Source organism: Amblyomma maculatum, chromosome 3, assembly GCF_055883805.1.
Source record: "Amblyomma maculatum isolate TAMU_Amacu chromosome 3, ASM5588380v1, whole genome shotgun sequence".
NCBI lineage: Eukaryota > Metazoa > Arthropoda > Arachnida > Ixodida > Ixodidae > Amblyomma > Amblyomma maculatum.
In genome coordinates this window covers 50694336-50719335 of record NC_139346.1, presented here as the reverse complement: position 1 = coordinate 50719335, position 25000 = coordinate 50694336, and the positions used below count along the sequence as shown (strand labels likewise).

Here is a 25000-nt window from a genome sequence, read left to right as displayed (position 1 = left end):
TGCACGTTACGATTTCTTTTTGTATTGGATGAATTCACTTGTGCAAAACTCTGAGAGCAGCCTGCGCCTTGTAGAAAGTTGGATTCGGCAACTTTCAGCCAATTGAATTCTGCTACGCAGCAGGGGCTCGTCGAGATGAAAAGTAGAAGTAATTTATTAATGAAGCGCGATCGAGAACAATTTATGCACTGCATCACAATACTTTCAATTGCATCGAATTTGAAGCATACAGTGACTCTGATAATGTTCTTGTAGCTCCTAATGCTGGCCTACATTATGCTCTAAAGCAGACCTTATCCTTAACCGTTCTTGCTTGTCTTTCTTTCCGAAAAAATTCTGATTCGTTATAGTGAACGACTCGCTTTTTGGACACTTTTGTGCGGAAACCAAAGTGTCTATATTAACGAGGCATGGCTGTATTGGCTAGAGCAATAATGTGGAGATCGTTTTTAGGCCGAAGGCTTCTTTTTTCGGCATGACAAGGACGCGAGTGGGCATCGTTGTCACAACCAACCACTTTTACGCAGTTTAGTTCTACCTCGCAGTCTTCATAGTCGCCATTGACCATGGGAAATGAATGTTATATCTTCACAAGGCGCGTGCATTCGTTGGCAGCATGTGTATGACCTGGAGCTGCGTTACAGTCGTGAACTGGAATGGCATCAATGTGATGAAAGCATGAATGGCTGAGGTAGCCTAACTGGAGAGATATACATCGAACCCGGTTATATCGAACCCGGATATATCGAATTTTGGTTATATCGAACTCACGAAATATCCCCTTGAAAATCCCATGTAAAAGTATAGGAAAGCCGCGTCATATATCGAACTCAATTTCACCGGTCGTTCAATATATCGAACTCCGCACCACGCACTGGAAAGTGGGCCTTCCCCAAAGACGATCGCATCACCCGTGGCCGTTTGCCGCGTGACGTTTTCAAGCCACGCGCGGAAGGAATGAGTGGGGACAGTTCGGCGACGGCTGGTCTGGGCAGCGCCGCGCCCATTCCCCAAAGGCGCGCGCATATGCAGTTGTTTCCCGCGCGCCAACACATGACGTTTACAAGCCATGTGTGTGGGTGTGCCCATTCTTTTGCCGAGCTATCTCTCTCCTTCAGCACGCGCTGCAACGCATGCGCCAAACCAGCTCAGCCCGTTTTCAGACAGACGTCGGACGCTTTCTCCAGCGTGTGTTGCGAACCCAACCCTCTGCGCGCGCGGCGGCTGACGTGGCTATGGCGCCTGCGGATGTTAAGAAGCGGCAGCTCTGTTTTTTTTTTTGTTTTTTGTTTTTTTTTTGTTTTTGTGAGTCATTCTTTTTTATCGCGGCGTAGCGTAAGATATGGCAGCTGCGGACGTTAAGAAGCGGCAGGGTTTCTTTTTTTGCGGGTTTTTTTTCTGTTATCATTTATCCTTGCAGGTATGAATCAGCGAAAGCACGCCGTCAGCTGCTGCAATCATGATGCCCGCCCCAAGCACGGCGTGATAAATCGAACCAGGCTTGTGAAATCAAGCCATCACGGGCACTCTGCCAAGTTCGCTCCCCGCCACCGAAGGAGCTATAAAAAGATAAACGCGCCCTGACATTATCGCTGCGCAGCATCTTGGCACGCTGCCAATGGGCTGTGGATGAGACGACTGAAACGGACTGACGCGTGCCATGGACATGCAAGCGAAAACGCTGGTGATTTCTGCCGCCGTGCCAACACAGAAACCTTGTTTTTTCGCATCGTAAGTGCCGTCACAAGCCAATTTCTGTATATCGAATTATTGATATATCGAACTATTTCGCGATCCCCTTCGAGTTCGATATATCCGGGTTCAACTGTAATTATAGTGTAGTGAGATGTGCTTCTGTGGGGCGCCACATTGCAAATGTGAAGTAGTCTTGACCAAACTGCATGCTCCCCAGCGGCACACACGTACTGGCGACCGCATCCACTGCATCGGATCATGCTAGCGCGCAGGCGGAAGCAGGTCACAGCAGCAGATCGTGCTATAGCGGAGACAGCCTCGGCCAGGGGGCGCTACACCGCTCCGTGGAGAGCTTGGCAAAACCTTCGCGTAGCACGGCCGCGTCGTCTGCTCCGAGCTACCTTTGAGAGTGTGTTTATGTGTACGCGTGCAACTGTTGCTCTCCTCCTCCTCCTCCTGCCGCGTTCTGGCTGCCGTTATGTTCCAAGGAAAGGGAAAAAAAACAACTACAATTTATTTAAGGCGCGTTTTTTTCGTACAACTTGTGTGGTAAACAGTAACGAGATGGTTGTCAGTCCTTTTTGTTGAGGGGAGACACGACTCTTGAAAACGGAAAAATCTCGGAACAGTAGATTTTTTTGGATGATTAAATATTCCGGTAATACATCTTATAAACTACTCTTTCCACAATTATCAATGCCCAACTCGCCGTAGAAGTACTATAAATTAATTATATAACAAGCAACGGCAGCCGTGGAGCAGCGAGCAAGTGCCGAAAATTCCCTAACTTCACGCGCGTGCCATTTCATTCCCGCTGGATTGAGCGATGGCATTTTGGTCTTGTTTTGTTTGTGAATTCTTGCACTTTCATTTGCCACCCTCGGCGGCGGCATCGGCGGCGCGGTTGAGGCGTGGCTTGCTTCCGATTGGAAGCCTCGCAGCAGCTTTCGGGTTTCCCCGGCTCGAGAATGCGGGGGATCGGGCGACTGCTATTGGCTGCTGCGGCTGCTGACGCGTTGGTCTCCGCCAGCTGCCTTCCTGCGTAGTCTGATCCGACTCTTTGCTTTCGTTGTTGGATGTCTTTGTACCTCACGCGTTTTGTTCGCCTTTTGCCACTTTTGCGATCGCCGTATTTACCATCTCTCCACCTGCCCTCTGAACGGTTTCATGCTAAACGTTGTGTGGTCGCCTCGAGATGAGACAGGTGTTCAGTGCATGGAAGCGAAGGCCATCCTCATGACTAGGCGCGTCGCTGCCGCCTACACCGCTGCCTGCAGCGTTTTGGCATTATTACAGTGGAACTTAGAAAACTAGAAAATTTTAAAAAGCCCCCTGTCTTGACCCGCGATACCTATCCAAGAATTACCACAATCAATTTCACAATGCCAACACAATCTGCAAATTCTACAGGCCTGGACCCATATGACCCATATGATATACATATAATATGGTGAGGCAACCAAAAAGAAAATAAAATAATATGCCTCTGCCCGTGCCATATGATATACAGTCGACCCCGGATATATGATATACAGTCGACCCCGGATATATCAAACCCGGATATATCGAACCCGGATATTTCGAATTTTGGTTATATCGAACTCGCGGAATATCCCCTTGAAAATTACATGTAAGAGGATAGGAAAGCTGCGTCATATATCGAACTCAATTTCACCGGTCGCTCGATATATAGAACTCCGCATCACGCCTTGGAAGATGCACTGCCTTCCCCAAAGACGATCGCATCACCCTTTGACAATTGGCGCATGACGTTTTCAAGCTATGCATGGAAAGAATGAGAGGGCACAGTTCGATGACGGCTGGTCTAGGGCAGTGCCGCACCCTTTTCCCAAAGGCGCGCGCAACTGCGGTGATCGCTGGAGCACACCAGCACGTGACATTTGCTAGCCATGTGCGTGAAGGAATGAGAGGAAACCAATGTGGCCGTGGTGTTCAGGAGAGGGAAAAAACGCGATAAAGTGAAGCGCAAGCATGTGCACACTTCTTCCGAGCTTTATCTCTTCCCTTCCTCTCACTTTCCCGGCCTTCGTTCGCAACAGCACGCACTATGCATGCGCGGACGGGCCAGCTCAGCCCGAGGCAGACGCTTTCTCCACTGTGTGTCACAAAACGCTCTGCGCGCGGCCGCTGACGACAGCTGTTTTTTTTATTGTTTTTTGCGGGAGTCATTTATTTTTGCCGTCGTGCTGAACGTGGTGCGGCGTAGCATATGCGGAAGTTAAGAAGCACCAATTTTTTTTCTTTTGCGAGTCGTCCTTACTTGTGCTGAACGTATGGCGCAGGGTAAGCTATCAACAGGTTCTTTTTTTTTTTCGAGAGTCGTTTACTCTTACAACTATAAATCAACGATAGCACGCAATCAGCTGCGATCATGACACCGACTTTTAGCACTGTTCGCTTCAAACGGCATTTGCAGCTATCACGCTTTCCAATGATTTTGTGGCAGTGGACTACGACTGCCTCAAGCACGGCGTGATAAATCGAACCCATCACGGGCACTCTGCCAAATTCACTCCCTGCCACCGCAGGATCTATCAAAAGAATTGTGAAAAGATACACACGCTGTGACGTTATCACTGCTACAGTGGAGAACACTGTACGCGTAGTAACTTGGCGCGCTGCCAATAAATGAGTTGTGGATGCGATGGTCGAAACAGAGGCACGTGCCACCGAATGCTTTTTTCTTTTTTTTTTCATTGAAATTCGCAGGGGCAAAAGTGGGAGGTGGGTGCATTTGCGAGTTGGTTGACTATGCGACAAATACATTATCATTTTTCACGATTGCAAGTGGCATCTCAAGCCGATTTCTGTATATCGAATTATTGATATGTATATCAAACTTTTTCACGATCCCCTTCGAGTTAGATATATCCGGGTTTGACTGTACTACCGTAACTTAAGAAACAGCGTATACAGCGTTATGAAACTTAATAGTTATTTATGCTATGAGCCTGCCCTAAAAATTTCGTTGAGATATCTTGACAAACAAAAAAGTTAGCGCTCCCTCAACCTTCTAGGTCGTTTTCTCAGAATTACTTTTTTGCCTAGTGTGGCTGCTTAGGACAGCCGTATCTCGGGAACCGCTTATCAGATTTTCATGGTTTTTTTTTTTAATGCATGCCAAAATAAATCTCCAAGGGCTAGAAAATTTCATTTTTTCAAGATATTGCGCTTGAAATTAGTAACAAACAATTGAATCCCGCCACGACGAATACCGCCACAACGAAATTTCCGCGACAACGAATAATTTTTTATTCCCCGCGAGTATCCTATAAGAATTAATGGCCTAAATTTCTCTGCACAACGAACCATTTTTGCAGAGCGTTTCCGCTTCAACGAAATTTTCGCGTTCAAAATCGAAACCGAAACTAGTTTTATTGGCGAGAAGTCCAAGTCAAATCCAAAGCCACATTAAGCATGAAATCACGTGATTGCAGTTCCGCCATTTTGGCTTTGTGTCGTGGTCGCGTTGTTCACTCGCTGCCTTTCTCTTCGACAAAGACGAGTTTTCATCCGCAGGACACGATGGCAACGCAAGTGAAAAAACGCAAAACTCTTTCCCTTGAGCAAAAAGCTCAAATAATCGCCCAAGCAGAAAGCGGAAGGAAGAAAGCGGCAATTGCTGAAGACTTCGGAATTCCTGCAAGTTCGCTGTCAACGATTCTAGGCAATAAGGACAGCGTGAGAATGACACTTGCTTCAGGCACATCCTCGAAGCACAAAAAGGTGACGCGGCCCCTTCATGAAGAGTTGGACAAAGCAGTGCATGCGTGGTTTGTGGAAGCACGAGCCAGCAACGTCCCCCTGTCCGGAAGCATCGTCCAGCAGAAAGCCTTGAACTATGCATGCCTACTTGGCATTGATGATTTTAAAGCCAGCATTGGCTGGCTAAACCGTTTCAAGGCCCGCCATAACATCGTTGGAAAAGTGTTGTGCGGCGAGTCAATGTCAGCAGACGTGGACGGAGCAGCTGCTTGGAAGGCGAGTAACATGGCCGGAATTTTAAGCAACTTCGCGCCTGCAGACATTTACAACGCCGACGAGACCGGGCTATTCTACGAGATGTTGCCGGCTAGGACGCTCGACTTCAAGGGGCAGCGCTGTCACGGCGGCAAACACAGCAAAAAACGCATCACAGTGCTGCTTTGCACAAACATGGATGGCTCGGACAAGCGTCCGCCGTTAGTCATAGGCAAAAGTGCCAAGCCGCGCTGTTTTAAGGGAACTCGTAGCCTACCTGTGCAGTACAAGGCGAACAACAAGTCATGGATGACCCGCGCTATTTTCACCGAGTGGATGATGGCATTCGACCGCGACATGAAGCGGCAGGGCCGTAAAGTTTGCTTGCTTTTGGACAATTGTTCAGCGCATCACTCCGACGAAGTCAAGCTCACTAACACGGAGCTGAGGTTTTTCCCTCCCAATTGCACGTCTGTCTTACAGCCTCTCGATCAGGGCGTGATTCTTAGCCTGAAGCGCGCTTACCGCGGGAGGTTAATTCAGCGGCTGCTTTTTAACACTGAAACCGGCCGAGACACGAAGGTGGACTTGTACGTGGCACTGCAGATTATGTCTGCTGCCTGGAGCACACTGGGGCGCTCAGTAATTGTGAACTGCTTCAGGCACGCCGGATTTGCCGAAGGTCGACCCGTACACTCTGCTGGCCTAACACCAGGCGTTACAGACGACGACGAAGAGGCGTCACCGGCTCCGGGGATCGCGGCCGCCTGGAAAACGCTGGGAGAAATAGGAACCGTGCCGCCTAATCTCGAGCTCGACGAATACATCGGCGCTGACGCTTGTGTTGTTGTTCACGAAGATGTGAGTGATGAGCAGATCATAAAAGCTGCCCGGAATGATAAGGACTCTTCCGATGAAGAAGACGACGACGTACAGGAAGCGCCGGCTGCGGCAACCGCCGTACAGGTGATGAACGCTTTTGATGTCATCAGGAATTTCGTTGCTGTCCGAGACGACGATGTTGCAATGGGTTTGCTGACCGAATGCGAAAATCGCGTGACGGCGTTGCTCGCCGTGAAGCATAAGCAAACCAAGCTTACAGATTTTTGGCATTAAACGCCTTTGCTGCTGCTTGGGCAATTCTTTCTGCGTTTCACGTCAAATTTTTGCGATAACGAACTTCCGCGAGAACGAATTTTTTTTCGTGCACCGTGAATTTCGTTATAGCGGGATTCAACTGTATAGTTTGGTTAATGCAGGTCTGCTTAATAACACTAATTTTGGGGATGGGCTAAAACTCTTCGGCAAGGAAATTTAGAAAGAGAATTGTCTTGCCCTGGGGTAACAATCCAGGAATGACCATAACGAATTTCACAGTGCCAGCACATTTTGCAAATTCTCTAGGCCTGTCCCAAGGGACCTATGTAAACCATCTCAATATACCCCTCTAACCTGAGAACCAATGAGCCCAGATCCATGAAACTTGGTAGTTCTTCAAATGCTTGTACTATGAGCCTACTCTGAAAATTTCGTTCAAATACCTCAATAAATAAGAAAGTTGATTTTAAAAGGTAGCCTCCCCCCTTAAAAGTATCTCGTACCACTCATATCTCGCACCGCTGTTTGTCCCTACGTGGAACTAAGTCAGCCTCAAACAACAGATGTGTCAATTGTTCTATCCTCATGCACAATCCTGCTTCCAGAGCTCAGAACTGCGCACTTGCTTGAGGAGCTAACTAGAGAGTGGACACAGTAACTGTAGAACTTGGAAGACTACGGTTTTCCATAGAGAGCTGTACGTATCCGTCTGCATCGAAAGTCGTCAGGCCTTTCATCGCTGTTCGTTTCGTAGTGAGAAAACTGCCGCAGGAATGGCATGCGTCGGCGTCTGGTCAATGATCCAGGTAGTTGGTAACCAGTCATCATTGAAAGTAGACAGGTCATTTATTTCAGACAGCAGCACCGCAGCAGCGAACTAACTTCGCCTGGCCACTGTCGGCAAAAACCTCAGGGTAATTGCTGGTATGTTTTGTGCTATTGTAAGGAACATGCCCAAAATGCGACGAAAACAGGCACCACAACGCAAGTAGCATCCTGTGTAGTTGTCACCGTGCTGAAGCTAATGGGTTATTGTGGGTGGCAACGTTTACTTTCGTTGACCTTGTTGGGGGTTGCCTAGAACGTCTGTCCTCAAAGAGTTGAATGGGCCCCATTAAGTGAGTGGTCACAAAGAGAAGAGAAGCTCCCCAACCGCCGCCTGGAGCACTCATCAGTCTGTACACGCGTATCCAATGATTCTCAACGAGGATGGACCCTTCATTCTCTGAACAGCAGGTACAGAGACATCAGGGCTTCCGCATTATTCCTCACTCTCCTGCACCTTAACGACGCAAGAGGTGCTACCGCGGATCCCTCAAATTACCTGTCTGTCGACTCTCGCCTTCGAGCAGCAAATCAGCGTTCACTACTTTCTTTATGTTTCAGAACCTGTCAGCAAGTAATCATAATTTCTCACTTTCAAAACCACTAATAAAAATACACGTTTCCAAGCAGCCTCTTTGTCAGCCGAGGGATTGAAAAACGCAAAAATGAGAACCCCACTGCCAAAGAGTGGCGACTAAGCGTGCTCTTTACGCAACTGTTCCTCCTCCTCCTTATTCTTCTTGTCCTGCTCAGAGTGCACATGCGGCTGCGCCAGGCACGCACTCCCGTGTAGCTGGGCTGCACAGGCTCAGCAGCCACAGCTGCCAAAGGTTTTTACTGCTTCTCTTCGCTCCGTCAGAAACTGAGTGCTTGCGTCGCGGAGCAAACTCCAAATAACAAAGCATGGGGAGCAATGAAGTTCTCGACCTCTAAAGTCAATTTTTTTGCCTCTCTCTCGACCTCTAAAGTGATTTTTTTTTTAATGTCAAATTTTTAGGACTGTTCGATTATTCACACCGATTCCCGGGTCCCACTGAGTCTGAAGAACTCGTCTGCAACTGTATATCAATCTCGAAAGGGGTAAAAAAAAACTGGTTTGATACAGTAATCCTCGTTGATGTGTTCTATAAGAAAATGCAAAAAAAAAAAAAAGAAAAACTATATTGCACCGGAAAGCGAAATATTTAAGAGCTGAATGAGGTACAAATGCCTTCAGAACTTAATTTTACTGCCTTGAATGTTTCTGCATGCTTCACACCTTTACGGTATTGACATGCGGAGAACTCGTCAAAACCGCTGCTTATGCTGCATCCCCCAGACCCGGCCGGCTCATATGCAAGCAAGTAGTTGAAGCTATCAGATAGTTCTCCCCTATGCAAAGAAGCCACAGCATTTTCACTCATTAAGTAAAGGCAGCAATGAAATTACGCTACATAGAAAGAGCGACAAAATTTACTTCGTTATACCAAAGCTAAAATTACATGGTGTTCTAGGGACGCGAAACTGTTAAAACCAAAATACTTCATTAGACTGAGGATTTGGTTGCAATGCAGTTCATTACACTGTGGTTTAGCTCTACATAGTAGCCCGCAGTATCCTGGCGGTAAAGCATGAAAAGAAACGTGTTTATTTTTGCGCTTTACCAGCCATGAATCTCAACCAAGTCGCCAAACTTTCTGCCCTTGTACACAGTATCCTGGTGCGATGTCATGGTCTGAGGTGCAGATAGTGGGCTATGCTGGCAGTGCAAAAAGGTGATGAACGAGCTAGAAAAAAAAACTCTAACACTCCAAAATGGGTTTCGATGAACCAGACTCTGTGCCTGATCTGCATGAGTAGCAAGCAGTGAAATAGAGGAAGAAGTGGGCATCGTGGAAGTATGGATGATAGCACAGCTGATGCCAATTAACTACCTGAAGTAAAGTAAGAGTATGTTTACTGAAAGATATACAGTGTAATCCACTTATAACGATACCAGATATAACGATATATCGGTTATAACGATCAAATAATTTAGATTTATCAATTTTCCCATTGCCCCTATGTAAAAATAAACCACATATAACGATACGATTATCGGCGATATATCGGATACAACGATAGAATTTTGACCGCCTGGAAAATATTTACTAGCAAATTTCGTATAAATATTTGCGAAAAATAAAATTATTTGATTAGAATGACGCGAAAAGTGCCGCAAATAGACCGTTGTGGAGAAATCCGCAAGGAGGCGATGCGTACGGCCTTTGGAAGCGAGCGCCATCATCATCGCAATCGCTGAAGAGAGAAGGTGGGGAGAAGGGGAGCGCGTCCTTGGCCGTTGTACGTGGAAGATGGCGCCGACTAAGCGGAAGGCAATCTCTCTCGAGGTGAAGCACCAAATTCACCAAGATTTTCGGCAGGGCTTCAAGGTGGGAAGCCTCACTAAAAAGTATGGGCTTTCGCAGTCGACGGTTTCAACCATAATCAAGGCTGCAGATGTCCTCGAGAAAGCCGGCTCCAGCGGCCACGACGACCAGCGAAAGAGGGTTAGAGACCCTTTGTACAGTGATGTGGAAGAGTCTCTCTACCAGTGGTTTCTGAACGCTCGCAACCAGAATGTTCCCATCACAGGACCGATTCTTTGTGCAAAGGCGAAGAAATTCGCTTTTCTTCTGGGACGAGAAAACTTCGAGCCCGGCGGAGGATGGATCCAAAGATTCAAAGATCGCCACGGCATTGTTTATAGAAACGTGGTCGGGGAGGCTGCCTCGCTGGACGTGTCGGCGAAAGACGAGTGGCTGGCGACGAAACTGCCCGAGCTGTTGGAGCGCTATGAACAGAAGGACATTTTCAATGGGGACGAGACAGCGCTTTTCTACGAAATGCTGCCTTCAAGGACGCACGCTCTCAAAGGAGATCCGTGCAGCGGTGGGAAGCACAGCAAGGTCCGAGTGACTGTGTTTTTGTGCGCCAGCATGGACGGTAGCGAGCGTCTGAAGCCTTTTGTGATTGGGAAATCGAAGAGGCCCCACTGCTTCAGGAACCAACACATTCCGGTCCGCTATCGGAATAACAAGAAAGCGTGGATGACTCGCGACCTGTTTCAGGAATGGCTGCTTGAATTTGACGGCCTAATGGAGCAAAAGAAGAGGAAAGTGGTTCTAGTCCTCGACAATTGCACAGCACACAGCGTCAGCGTGAAGCTGACGTCTGTCGAGTTGCTGTTCCTGCCCCCGAACACCACGGCAGGTCTGCAGCCCATGGACGCAGGCGTAATTGCCAATTTCAAGGCCCTCTATAGACGTCGTATGCTCGAATGGCTGATCTTAAAAATAGACCGTTTGGGATCGCCAGAGGATGCTTCCGGGCCTGCTCACCTGAAGGTGAGCTTGATCGAAGCGGTGCGGTTTGTGTATGGTGCGTGGTACGAAGTGAAGCAGTCCACAATCCAGAACTGCTTTAGAAAAGCAGGCTTCGTGCGCCACGACTGTGCGGTCTCAGAAGGGACAGATACAGATGACTTGCTCCCCGAAACTGCCGATGTGTGTGCACTATGGGATCATGTTGCATCTTCCGACAATGCCGGCGGCGCGCTCTTGGAAGACTTTTTAAACGCTGACTGCGCTGCTGCTTCGTGTGAGGAATTTACCGATGAGGCCATTGCCGAGGAGCAGCGACAAAAAGCGGCATCGAGCGATGGTGAAAATAGTGACGACGATGACGGCATCATGGACAACGATGGCAGTGACACCACCACGCCAGCTCCATTGTCGTCACGAAGTGCCGTACAGTCCATCCAGTCGCTGATAGGCTTCATCCATGCTACAGGACTGCCGCACATGTACGCGCAACAACTGGAGACTATGCAGACTGAAATTATCAAGCGTCAGCTGCCGCTCAAGCAAGCGCGGATTTCAGACTTCTTTAAGCGAGATTAAGTTATTTATTCCCTTTATATATAGTACAGCAATAAAGTGTTGAGTGTTCTTTAGTGACTAGCTTTGTTTTATCCGATTGAATCGTCGCTGGCAAGTAGGTAAGTCTGCATGCACGGGCAAATGTATGTGCGCTCTCTTGTTTTGTTTTTTTTTTACTTTTTTTTTGCCGGTCCAGATATAACGATAATCGGTTATAACGATCGGATTTTCCCGTTTTCTCAATATCGTTATAAGTGGATTGCACTGTAGTATGTTGTTAAGCGGGGACGAGGGCCTTAAAAATAACTTTTTTAGTTATGGCTAGAATCTCACGAAACTTTGCACACAGATGTGGTTTTCTCTTCTGATTTCAAAAATGTGATCATAATTGAGCTGGTGGTCTTAGATCAAAAGTTATCTAACAAAGTCCAGAGCATAATTAGTGAATTTCTTACATAGCTTTAATGAACTTTCTCACTGCATTTCGTTGCTTTTAATTACATAGATCGATAGCCAAAGACTTCTCATACCCGATGACATCCTTTGTCTTCCTCAAAAAGGCACGTCATCCTCACATATTATGTTGAGAGTAAAAGCTCCATTATTTGACACGACCTCATTAAGCTAATCTCAATTCGATATTTATACATTTCCTAAACTAAAAAATTAAAAATGTCATCGGGTACTTCATTTCTCTCTGAAGAAAACGGTACCAAAATTATTTGTGTGAACTAAAAGGAAGTTATCAAAACCCTGCGTAAGACTGTAGAGATCGACCAAAAATATGAAACTGAGAAAACAGCATTTGAAGTCTGACCACATATTATACAACTTGAACAATCAGTAGCCTCACTGTGATATTTCTCACCAAAAATGTTATGCTCTTCACATTTCCAAAACTGTCCTTGGATTTTGAATATGTTAACTAAAACTGAAGCTATCACCATTACCCATGGCCAAGGTAGTGCATGCCATTAGGAAATCAGCAAAATTTTTTGACATGCAATATTATTTTAATGGCAATTTGCAAAAATCTCAATAGAGTGAAGTAAGCGTTGGATCACCTTTTGATCTTTTCAATATGACTACAGTGATACTAAATTTTTCATTGTCACTCGGCGACAATGTAGAGAAAAAACACAGTAAGGCTGAGTGCAGTGTCCAGAAACAGCACTGAGAAAAACGTATTTGCATTTTGAGACAACCTAACTTTTGCTACACTACAGCTATGGTGATATAAATGAAATCGTTGTGAGGCTTTGTTCTTTATAAGAAAGGCTATATACTAAACATATAACAGTACCCTCCCCAAATAATGGTAAAAGCTTGGCACAAAGTCTAAAAATACCGCCACTAGAAACAGCGTGAGAAGCTTCATTTACCGCTTCATATGCCTGTGGCAGTGCCCTTCAAGGCAAACAAATACTTAAAATTACAATAAAACGGTCTTGCAATATTAATAAACTTGCACAAAGTTTAAGGCTAAAACACAACGGCATACTAGAATGACCTAATAAATTGGCTAATGTTCCAGAATGAAACTTTGCTACTTTGCTGTACAGCGCATGCAGGGCCGCACGCAGGGTCCCTTGATGGAGCTAAAGCTCGAACTTTCACACCCCTTGAGCGCAGCGACGCTATTACTGCGGCAATCTGAAAAAAAAAAAAAAAAAAAAAAAAAAAAAAAAAAAAAAAAAAAAAAAAAGAGAGAGAGAGAGAAACCGTCTGCGGAATTCGCGGGTGAGGAACGCGGGCAACGGCGCGATGTCAGGCTCGTCTATCGTCTGAAGCGACGCGATAAAAAGCAACGAAGTGATAGCGTCGGTGGGGACCATGAGTATCAGCTGAACAGTGCAATCTATTGATGCTACCTTGGATGCCTCTGAACCACTCGCAAACGATTATATGCCGCCGGACGTGCTGCAGCTAGGTTGAGAACACGCCGTGCGACCCTGGCAGCGCGCCGCTGTACTCGTTCTTCGACGCACACTCGCTAGGCGCTTTCGTTTTCAGTACACTCTTGATACAGCTACGTCCACCGAGCTACGTTTGAAGACCAGCACCGGCTGCAGGTATGACTGATACGATCGCGAAAGCGCATCATAAACGAGCGAAGCAGCAGTCGCGCTGGCCAATGGGAAGCGCAAGACGAGGGGCTCGCTTCGTGAGCGCGCGCTCCAGCCAATCAGCGGACCGGAAACGGCTTTCGGAAAACCCGCGACGGTGGTCGTTCTGTTTGAGCGATGTCATTTGGAGATGCCGCAAAATGCCCACAACGAAACAAGCTTCAAAACAAGTCCAAGATGGCGGCGGCCAGCTGCTTCACTCGCGGCACGCAGGAAGTTCGAACAATTTTCACCCCGTTTTGGCCATTTTGAGGCTCCCGTGGCGTTTTAGAAGTCGATTTTACCGTATTTCCCGACCGAATTCAGTGTTGATATTTTGAAGGCTAGTGCTCAAAGGTACAAACATTCCGAAAATGCGTTTTTCTCAAAATCAATTTTTCGCCCATTTCTGACCAGTTTAAGACCTGCGTCTCCCCTTAAGTACTGGCTGTAAAGGTTTCATACAGACTGCCTCACTAAAACGAGACAGCTAATCCCAAATGAATGCACAAAGCCCGCATTGGAAAGAGCTGGACTGCTGCAGCCCGAGACATCTAGGATGGTTTGGTCAAAAACTCATTGCACTGCATATCGAATGCACTCGATGGAACAGAACAATATGCACTGCATGAGGGGGACAGTGACGATCATGAGTGAGTGGGGGCAAGGTCAAGGCAAACAAAATTCTTTTTTTTTTTTTGCAGACATTTTCGTTGCTCAATTTTCTTGTCTTTGTTTGCCTTCAACTTTCAAGTGCCATGGTAAACGGTCACTTTGTTTTACGCTCAGCCACATTTCCACGTAGCTTGCCCAGTACGCCTTTCAATATCACACTTCCCGCCAACTGCGCCACAATGATGCACTTGAAGAGGGAAGTCCCTCAGAATAAGACCCCCCCCTCCCGCCAGACCTTGTGCCCTAACTAGGCTGCCCTGTGCCCAATGCGTGTGCCAGTGGTTCTCTCTCTCTGGTCAAAGGTGGCCCACCTGATCCCTCGGATGGCCTCCTTGTGGCCCTGGAACATCTTGACGTTGTTCATGTTGGACTGCCAGTACTTGACGTAGCCCGAGTGGTCCCCCGTCACCATCCACGTGTCGTTGTGGCTCCACACCATACAGCGCACCGACGAATCATGCGCCTGCAAGGGCAGGAGTGGTACACAGCAATGGTACAGGTAGAATGAGAGGAAGAAGATGGTTTACACAGTATGAAAGAGCACTGAACAAGGGTAAATGGGGGACGCCTCAGTTCGTAGGTCGAGCGAACGTTTCGACAAGTGGACTCGTCTTCATCTGGGGATGAAGACAAGTCCAGACGAAGACAAGTCCACTTGTCAAAACGTTGGCTCGACCTGTGAACTGAGGCGTCCCCCATTTACCCTTGATCAGTGCTCCTTCATACAGTAGTGGTACAGGCACTCACCCACACAGCTTTTGTTTGTTTGTTTGTGTGAAAATAGCAGCACCTTGGAACCAGAGCAATGATTTGGAATTGGGTTCAACGAATGAAGACATTCAAAACATGGCGCATGAATGCTCATTCTGCAATCTGGACAGTTAAATCACAATAAGGCGGCCAGCATCTTGTCACCACCCAATGGTGCACATGCTTTACCATCAATAACAACCCTGCAACAAGCTCCATAAAAGGCAACCTATCCGCAGGCAATGCACATGTATTGCAAAGTACAATCCAGGAGAAGAACAAGATGGATTGGGTGAGAGCGACTTCCGATAATAATCTTAGGTGAAATGCTGCAGAATATGAAACCGCACGGCCACAAAAATTTTCCGCAAGCCATTTGGGCCGAACTAAAGTGTGGAAGGCAGGGCAGAGAGCAGTTCCGCTTTTGACATCAGGTAGCGTCTTAGCGTTTATAAATTTTTTATAACCTTAAGCTACACGTGCACAGAGATGCAATACAGCAGGAAGCTACAGTAAAACCCTGTTAATTCGAAGTATAGCTGAATGCCTAAAAAATTGAACCAGGGCAAAAACTCACTGCATTCTTGCAGCGAGAGGATACTCCCGACCTCCTCCTGCCATCGTACACTGTTTTGCAGTTTCAGCACAGCGCGCAACTTAAAGCAATACAATGGAGACATGTAACGGTGCCAGCACAGACCAAGGCGAAATGGCAGTCCACCTTGCCTTCTACACACAAGCTAGGCCTGAATGACTTGTGGCAAATCTGCCCCATCTTGCTAAAGAGAGACCGCAGCCATGCTGGACAGGCTGCCGAGACCACCGAATGAAGAGAAGCCAAGCTACACATTACAGAGATGCTTAGCAAGTACGGAAGCGAGCCAAGATCGAAGCAGCAACCGGGACAGCGGCCAGTGGTTAACACTTGGGATGCTCAGTTAGAGAGCTGAATGCCTAAAACCTATCGCTTTTTTTCTTTGCTGAGAGTTTAATTTGTGGAGCTATGGCACATCGAACATTGGCACTGCTTAGCGGCATACTTCAGTATTCCGAGGGAGTCATCGCTTCACAGGTCTGCAGCAAAATTGGGAGCCATTCCCCAAATCTTCCAATTAGCTGGGTTGGTGCAAGCCATACCACAGAAATTTTACAAACTGTCCCAAGAGCTCAAATCATTGAGGTTTTAATATGAGCGGCGTCGGGACCGAGCAGTGAATGAAATTTTTGCTGGGGTTCCATTTTTTTTAGTTATGACTTCGAATTGAGATTTTACTCTATATTCAACTGCTTTAATGGTGATTCAATATCCTTTATACTCCACTTTAACAGAATTGAACACACACTTAATTAGAACGCCTTGGAATAGAGCAGCAAGAAAAAAATTAACCCCAATTTCAGCCCACCATTTCCTTTCCCAAAAACCTTTCAGAAATGCATTACTTGTGACTGTCCCCAAGATAACTTAACGTAGAGACCACCCGCTCACCTACTTTTGAGCTAAGAGACTAAACTCACCAAGAGAGATGTTTTATATTGCATCATTCAGCAGTGTAAGAAGCCCTTCCTTCCTGTTCGAAAGCCACATAGACAAACCTGTGAAATACTACTGTGAAAAAAACTAAACAGCACACCTTACGACAGCTGCGAGCAACGAAATCCTGGGCCCCCACTACATCCATGCCATTCGTCGGTGGGTGATCGAAGCATGCAGAGTCAGCGAGACAATTCCACTCTGTATCTAACGTGCACTGCTCTGACACCTTTCATCACCTTCCACCGCTGTGCGAGTAGCACAATGGTAACAAGCAGAACGAAAATGGAGTCTATGCGACCAGATAAAAAGCTTGCATGGCCCCAAGTCACTTGGGACAAACCGATAACTGCTGCCATGGTGATCAGCACAGTCACTATCTGGAACATTTGTATACATGTAAATCTTTTCAATCTCAGAAAACAGGGATAAATTTCACCTAGCCCTGATTTCCATCCCCTCCTGCCCAAAATGTTTGCAAAGAATGAACAAGCAATGCACATTTACCCAGAGAATGACCACTATCAAACACAGGAGTGCGATCAGAAAAGGAAGGAATCTGACGATTCTATGGAACCTGGTTTCAATTCCCCGGTTACAGACCACACAATGGACGAAATGTAGATACACAACAGCAGAGTCCATAGTCACAACAGTGCCTCTCTGTCCGATCAAATGAAACGCTTTCATGAGCCAAGAGGCGAGCGTGTGTGCTTCTGGTTGCAACTTATCACAAAAACAACACCTACTCAAGAGGAAATGCTCAACACTGCTTCCACAGTAAAACAGACTGCCCCAACATTCCAGCAGAGGGGAAGAGAGGCTCACCTGAAGGATGGTCTCAAAGTTAAATGTGAGTCCATTCCAGAGGGTGAACTCCCCGCTCGATGCTCCCGTGATCAGGCGCCGACCCTCAGGAGTCCACTGGAGAAGAGCGGGGAGAAGGCGCCAAGGCCATGCAATGACAAACACATGCTTGGCTGCTGCTCACGTGACCACAGCTCTTTTCAAACCCTCCATGCACCAACCGACTGGACCAGGGCACTGACTCTTTTGCAGTGCAACAGTGACTCACAGGCGATAAAACATGAAAGAACATTAAGGGGATAATACCGTATACACGCGTGTAATGGCCGCACCCCGCACTTTAGAAAGAAAATTGGGAAAAAAAGCGTAAAAAATTTCCCGAGTAAAAGCCGCACCATGAGTTTCAGGAAGTTGGGCAGTGCCATCTACTGTGCAGTGCAAAAAATACGGAATGTTTTGTGGTTACTGCCGCCAGGTGGGGCCCAAAAATCAAGTGAAAGCCAAAATGAAGCGTAGGGTTAGAAGTAGAATTGCCAATAAGAATTAAGAACAAAATATTTGAGGAAAAAAAAAGTCAAGCATGGGGGCAGCGGCCACCACCTCCGTTACAAAGGGGGCGCTACTAGCTGCAGCGATGCCCGCCCGTTACAAAGGGCGAGGCCAGCAAATCCAATCCAATCCAAGTCTGTTCGCTCCTCCGAAGCATATCACGTGCGATCTCGCAATCGGAACGCATCGCTGCCCTGATTTGTTCTGCGCTTGTGAGCTGAAGAATTTCTTTTTCCTTGATGGGAAAATACGTTGGTTATACCACTCAAAGCTGAAAGTGATCCACTACGCGAAAGAAGGAAAAACAGCGGCTGGACGAAAGTTCGGCGTTGACGAAAAATGTGTACAGCGATGGTGCTCCCAAGAAGATGCCCTCAGGAAAACAAATGTTCAGAGGCGCGCTTTCCGAGGGAAGCAGAGCATGTTTCCGGAATTTGAGGACTCACTTCTCGAGTACGTGAGGGAGACGTGGCGCAACGGCTTTGCTGTTTCGACTGAGATGTTGCGCATGAAAGCGCTAGACATTGCACGCAGCAAGGGGATTGCGGCTACCGTGTTTAAAGCCAGCAATGAGTGGATTTTGTGCTTCATGAAGCGAAAAAACCTGTCCATTCGCCGTCGCACGACGATGTGTCAACGTCTACCCGAGCAGTATGGTGAAAAGCTTCTGCAGTTCCACAAGTTTGTTAACAAGCGCAGAGAACATGAGCACCTTCTCTCTCAGATTGGTAACGCCGATCAAACCCCGGTTTGGTTTGACGCACCCCGGAATGTGACAGTCGAGGTGAAGGTGAAGAAGAGCGTGCGTGTGCTTACATCGGGGAGCGAAAGGCAGCGATGCACGGTCATGCTTTGCATCACAGCGGATGGACGAAAACTACCGCCTTACGTAGTTTTTAAGCGGAAACGTCTACCTGCGGAGAAATTCCCTGACGGCATCTTTGTTCGTGCGCAGGACAAAGGATGGATGACGGATGAGCTGGTGACAGACTGGTTGAAGTGTGTTTGGGAGAAGCGACCAAGGGCGAATCTTGCGACGCGTTCTCTACTCGTCCTAGACAGCTTCAGGGGGCACCTGACAGAGAGCGTGCGGCAACAGCTCTGTGCATCTAACACAGACTTGGCCGTCCTACCTGGAGGCATGACCGGCATGCTTCAGCCGCTGGACGTCTCCGTAAACCGCCCTTTTAAGTGCGTCTCTGTAAACCGCCCTTTTATGTATGGATTTCGCCGTGTGTACAGTGAGTGGATGGCAACGGTCCTCCACCAGAAGACTCCAACCGGCCGACTGAAACGGGCATCGCTTGTGGCCATTTGCCACTGGATACTCGAAGCGTGGGCCACGGTTTCGTTCGAGACTGTGGAAAAAGGTTTCAAGGTGACAGGGATATCAAACAGGCTGGACGGTACAGAGGATGACCTCATCTGGGACAAGGACGAGCCTGAAGTCCCGATGAGTTCGGAGGAGGACGACGACGAGGAGTGATGTTTTGGACACGGGACGAGCCTGAAATCTCGACAAGTTTAGCGGAGGAGGACGAGGAGTTTTTTTACAATAATAAAGGCAGGTACTACCGCAAATAATTTTTTTCGCTATCTTTTTTCTCATGTAATCGCCGCACCCCCCGATTTTCACACCAATCTCGTAAAAAAAAGTGCGGCCATTACATGCGTGTATATGGTATTAACCCAACACCACCTTCCCCATCTTTCCTCTCCTTTCATGCTAAAATTGAGAGCTTCAACTGAAGCAGGCTAAGCCTGAAAGGCCAGCTAAGTTGTGTGCGACTGACCACAACTCTCAAAGACTCACTCTCAAAGTAGCAACAGTGACTACCACAAATGGAGCATGCCATGTGCCAGGGGAGGCAGTAGGTGAAGCTCACCACGACACAGAAGATGGGGCAGCGCATCTTGTTGGTCGAAGTGCGCACAAACTTGGTGGTCACCGCATTGATGGGGTTGGACAGCATCGCCAGCGGTGGCACCAGCTGCAGAGAGGGAGAGAGGAGCACATGGCGACATGGCATTGCGTGCACTAATGACCTTCCGGAAAAGCTTCACCGTGCCAAAGCAAGCAAGCGAAAAGTGCCTTATTCTCAAATGCCTGTCACATTCGTGTCTCCTATCATCATCATCATCATCATCAGCAGCAGCAGCAGCCTGATTATACCCACTGCAGGGCGAAGGCCTTCCCCATATTTCTCCACTTAACCCGGTTCTGTGCTAGCTGCATCCACTTGACCCCTGCGAACTTCTTAATCTCATCCGCCCACCTAACTTTCTGCCGCCCCCTGCTACGCTTTCCTTCCCTTGGAATCCAATTCGTCTCATTCATTTGACCTCCCTTATAGGAGTCACATTCGTGTCTCCTATAAGGGAGATCAAATGAATTCCAAAGTGCCCCTGTGATACGGGCTCATAGAGAATACACTCACCCTGGTGTAGTAGCCAGAGTCTGGCTGAATGGCCCTGGCATCCCTGTAGTCCCTTTGCCAGATGCGGTTCTGGAGAAGCACGAAACAGTGGGTTTTACATAAAAGTCAAGGTTTGCTGCATACTAGCATAGCCAAACAAAGACAACTTGGCCACCCAAGCAGGAATGCTGCAGCAGATCGGCAAAAGTTATCTAAGGGTTAGCTGGCTGAAATCGGCGGAACAGTAGCTTTCACCCTTCTCTTATCACATTGTTATACGACATTTCTCTTGCAGTTAGCAGATTTTATGCCATCAGGCTTTTTTATTTTGTTTACACCTTGTAGAGTACCGCTCTTGCATGAATACAACGAAGCTACGAATACAATGTGACTTTTATTTCACAAGTTAATTACAGCTTTGCATGAACACTGCATTGTCTTCCACTGTTATCTAAGAGGTGCTATCTAAGAGGTGATAGTAGAGAAATGCATGTGACATAGTCGAGTGTAGCGAAAAACTACACACACCGTGCCTAAAGGCCTCAGCTGCAGCACCTCCATTTTTGCACAATATTCTCACAACCTTGCACAACCTTGCACAATATTCTCCTTGCAGATAGATAGTGTTCTAGCTGAAGATTTAAACTGAGAAAAGGTTCTTAAAATAAATGTTTAGATATGCAGACGATTTCCTGGACATTTAGAAAATAAAAAAAAATGACCTGCTTCGACCTACTTAGCTCATTTGGCAAAAGCTTAAATGCATTTTAAGCAGCACAGGAAATCCTTCCGACTTCACACATGAGGTTACCGTTGAGAAATGTTTACAGTTTTTAAGATATAAAGTCAAACCTTGATATAACGAACACGCATATTATTAATTATTGATTATATCGAACTCTTCTGAAGTTATTTTGTCAAACACACGTATTTTTAACTTCCCATAGCGAACGCGGTTCGGCATAAAACGGATATTACGAACTTTGCGACACCAAGCACCACCTCAATTTAATAGCAGGAGGTGGGCTTCGTTGCACTACATGTGTGTTGTGCGGCGCAGCAAACGTTCAGGACTACCTCGCAGGCGCTGACAGCGCCACAGGTGCCACAACGGCATTGGGAGTTGACAGCCAAAAACATCTATGGCCTCAGAGATTACCCCCGGGCGCCTGTTTGTGCGCGCGGAGGAGATCTCAAAGACCATAAGAAATTGTTCGCATCTCACAATCGCTGACAGCGCCGCTTCAGCAGTGGCAGCAGCGGCGCGATCAAAGGTTGCTTTTGCCTTTTTGGTTTTTGCGTCTTTCACGTTTTTAGTGTTAGCAGCGGCGTCGCGGCGTGGCCGTCATAGCGTTCGGCAGAGGCCGAGTCTGTCGTCGTGTCGAGTGTGGTGCGCGGGTGTGCGTAGTGCTGTGATGGCGGTGAACGTGAAAAATGAGCATCACTGACGTTAAAGACCAAGCTCAAGATAAAATCAGGGCCTTCAAGGCAGTTTACAAGAGGAGACTGATTGACACTCTTCTCGTGAAGCTTCTTGTGAAGCAAGACTTGACGGACAGCGTGAAAGGCGAAACGATTGCCAACTACTTTCGGCACGCAGGTTTTGTTCCAGCAGAGGCGCATGCATCAAGTGACGATTGGGACGATCCCGACGAAGCAGAGCTCTGCGAGCTCAATGAGCCTGGAACGATTTTTCGCGTTTTGTTGGTGACATGCCCGCAACAATGACTGTAGAGGACCTGTAGGCAGCGACGACATCGCGGCGACCACGGCTGTACTGACGGACGCCGAAATCACTGTGGAAGTTTCTGAACATCCCACAGACGAAGCTCAGGCTGACTCTGCAGACGAGAATATTCTGACTTCACAAGAAGCGTTGCTGCATTGGATTTACTGCGCCGCCACTGAGTGCTATTGAGAGCAGTGGGTTTGCCTTTGCTGAGTGTTTGCCAACTGTGGAACAGGGCGTGATACGGAACGCGATCAACACAAAAAGCAGGCTGCGATAACGCAGTTCTTTGCACGTAAATAAATGGACGTGACCCAAGTAGGCACCCTCCGAGTTGCTGTGCCTTGGATGGAAAAACAGCGCGACAGACGAACACCACAGCAAAGGAACACAAGACAGCGCTCGTCTTGTGTTCCCTTGCTGTGGTGTTCGTATGTAGCACTGTTTTTCCATCCAATATGTTCCACCAACTCGCCTGTTTGGCTATAGTGTTGCTGTGCCTTCTCCGATTGAATTTCGCTGCTCTTGAGTGTATTTTCTACGAAATTTTATATTACGAATTATGGATAGAGCGAACTATTTTCCGATTTTTTAACTGTTCGTTATAACGAGATTTCACTGTACAAGTCAGTGTCATGAAGACCAGGCATGCTGGATGTACAGCCCCCTTGTCAGGAAAGAACTCTTGCTGTTCGATTCTAGGCATGCCACAACTGTAAAATGAGGGATAGCCTACAGTCCAGCCTCAGTAAGTCATGTTGCCACAAGTGTAAAATGAGGGATAGCCTACAGTCCAGCCTCAGTAAGTCATGTTGCCATACAGAAAGATCACTAAACTGAAATCTACAGGGTTTCCCTCACTGAAATAGCAGACAGTAATGCTATTTCAGAAACACTAGTGCAAAAATGTAAGACAGGAAGATAAGCACACAGGGATAATCCTGCACAAAGGGTCAACCCTACAGTGGTCCCATAAAAGCACTGTGGCGCCACAAAATATATGGTGCAGGTCGCATTTCACATGCCATGCAAGCAGTTTCTGTTAGAAAACATCTGAGCAAAGGAAAGAAACCTCTGGGTGCAAAAAGAAGCCCAATAGGCCATATGTAGCGTGGACAGAGGGTGTGTATAGCACCCCTTTCACTTGCAGGAAGGTATATACTGGCTAAACTGGTCAACATATTAAAGAAAGGCTCCAAGAGCACAAGAACTCGTTAAGAACTGGCACTGGCTCCAACCTTCCTTTACACTGTAGAAAATGCCGTGGTCAGAGTTTTCAAGCCCTTCTGTGCCATACAAGCATCTTGAAGAAATGCAGATGCAATCACCCGACCAATTATTGAATCTCACACTGAAAAAACTGGGTCTGGGTGCGCAAGTTCGGTTACACTGATTCCGGACGACACAATGTCTTTCTTGACAGATTTGGAAGATTGTAGCCTGTGTCAAAAAAAAGAAAAAAATCCCCCGTAGAATACCGTATTTACTCGCATAATGCTCACACTCTTTTCCGCGCAAAATTGATGCTAAGTTGGAGGGTGCGGTAATTATGCGGGGAAAATTTTCGAGCAAATGTTCTGGAGCGCTAAAAACAAATTTAAATAGGTGTGAATTGGGATTCTTAGGCCAGCTATTGTAAACCTAACCAAAAAATTACTTTCAAGCAGAACTTACTCTTATTATAAATGTACAGGGTTGCGAAAAGCACAAATCGCTAAAGCATTTTATTTGCTGCATGCAGCCTCATCATCACTCCCCACGTTTCATAGTATAATGATCACAGCAAACCATACAGTTTTACTCTAAAACAGAGACTTGACCCGAGTCAGTGTTGCACTGTAATCGCAGTTTCCAGTAGCGTACTACGCAGAACCCGTTGACGCCGAAGTGCCTGCTGGCAGCGCGGTTGCTATGCTGTAGCGTGTACTCGAAAGCTTTCAGCTTAAAAGCAGCTGTATAACTTGGGTACTGCCACATCGTGATGCGACACCAGGAACACGGTAGACAGTGGTACAAAGCAACACGGACGAAATGAAGGAACAATGACGAGATGCGGAGACACCTCGCAAAATGGCGACGACTACAAACATCATGAAGGTAAAAAAAAAAAAAAAAAGCATAACTTTTGACGATGATCTACCCTAGCATGCTATCGCCGCCTGGTAGTGAGCGCACACGAGGCCAGCTAGGTTCAGTAGCGCTCCTAACATGGCACTTGTTACTACTAGCAAATGACTCTCGCGGTGGCAATAATGATGGAGCGACGATTATGCGAGGAAAAAAAAAATCCAATTTCTGATGCTTAATGTTGGGGGTGTGAGCATTACGTGAGTGCGAGCATTATGCAAGTAAATATGGTGCATTCTGTGCCTTTTCTCGCACTAAAGAATTGGTGAAGGTGTAGTGCCATCCTGTGCTCCTACTCCTCTCTGTCATCCTGCAGAGCTACAAAAATGTGGTTAATATTATGAACCAACAAGCCCAGTTTGGTACAGCCGCCTATGCAGGATGAGCTGGGACTGCAGTTTCAGTCTATTACACTCGAGTTCATTATAGCGAGGTTCTACTGCAATAAAATTTTGTTTCCAAGAAGAGCCACCAGTTTTCCTCCATAGTCCTGAAAGACCAAAAATGATAGAAGGAAAATTGCGCATACCTAATCCATAGTTTCAAAAGTAAGAAACGAGGCTATATGCCACCTTTTGCATATTTTTAAAATTTGATATCATTTCTTGATTTCACATGCACGTTTTCTGAACATACTGTAAATTCCCCCCCCCCCCCCCCGCCTATCTTTTTTATGTTATGTAGAGAGCCTAAGTTACTGTATGAAAGAGCACTTAAAGTATAGATGCATTCTGAAATATGCTACGCCATGATTGATTAGTGTTTGCATATATAAAAAAATGTTTTTTGCAAAACCTTTCCGAATCATACTT

General features: G+C 46.9%; 1 protein-coding gene across 2 annotated transcripts in view; it reads right to left on the bottom strand.

The window, feature by feature from the left end:
• The window catches only part of Wdr33 (WD repeat domain 33), a 65864-nt gene that overhangs the window by 34711 nt on the left and 6153 nt on the right, over positions 1 to 25000 (bottom strand). For both annotated transcript variants that reach the window (XM_084597517.1, XM_084597518.1), the window contains exons 3-6: positions 20354 to 20422; positions 19802 to 19906; positions 17388 to 17483; positions 14590 to 14741 (exon numbers count right to left, since the gene is read on the bottom strand). In XM_084597517.1, coding sequence (XP_084453643.1) covers positions 14590 to 14741; positions 17388 to 17483; positions 19802 to 19906; positions 20354 to 20422 — 422 coding nt within the window. The remainder of the gene's footprint in view (positions 1 to 14589; positions 14742 to 17387; positions 17484 to 19801; positions 19907 to 20353; positions 20423 to 25000) is intronic.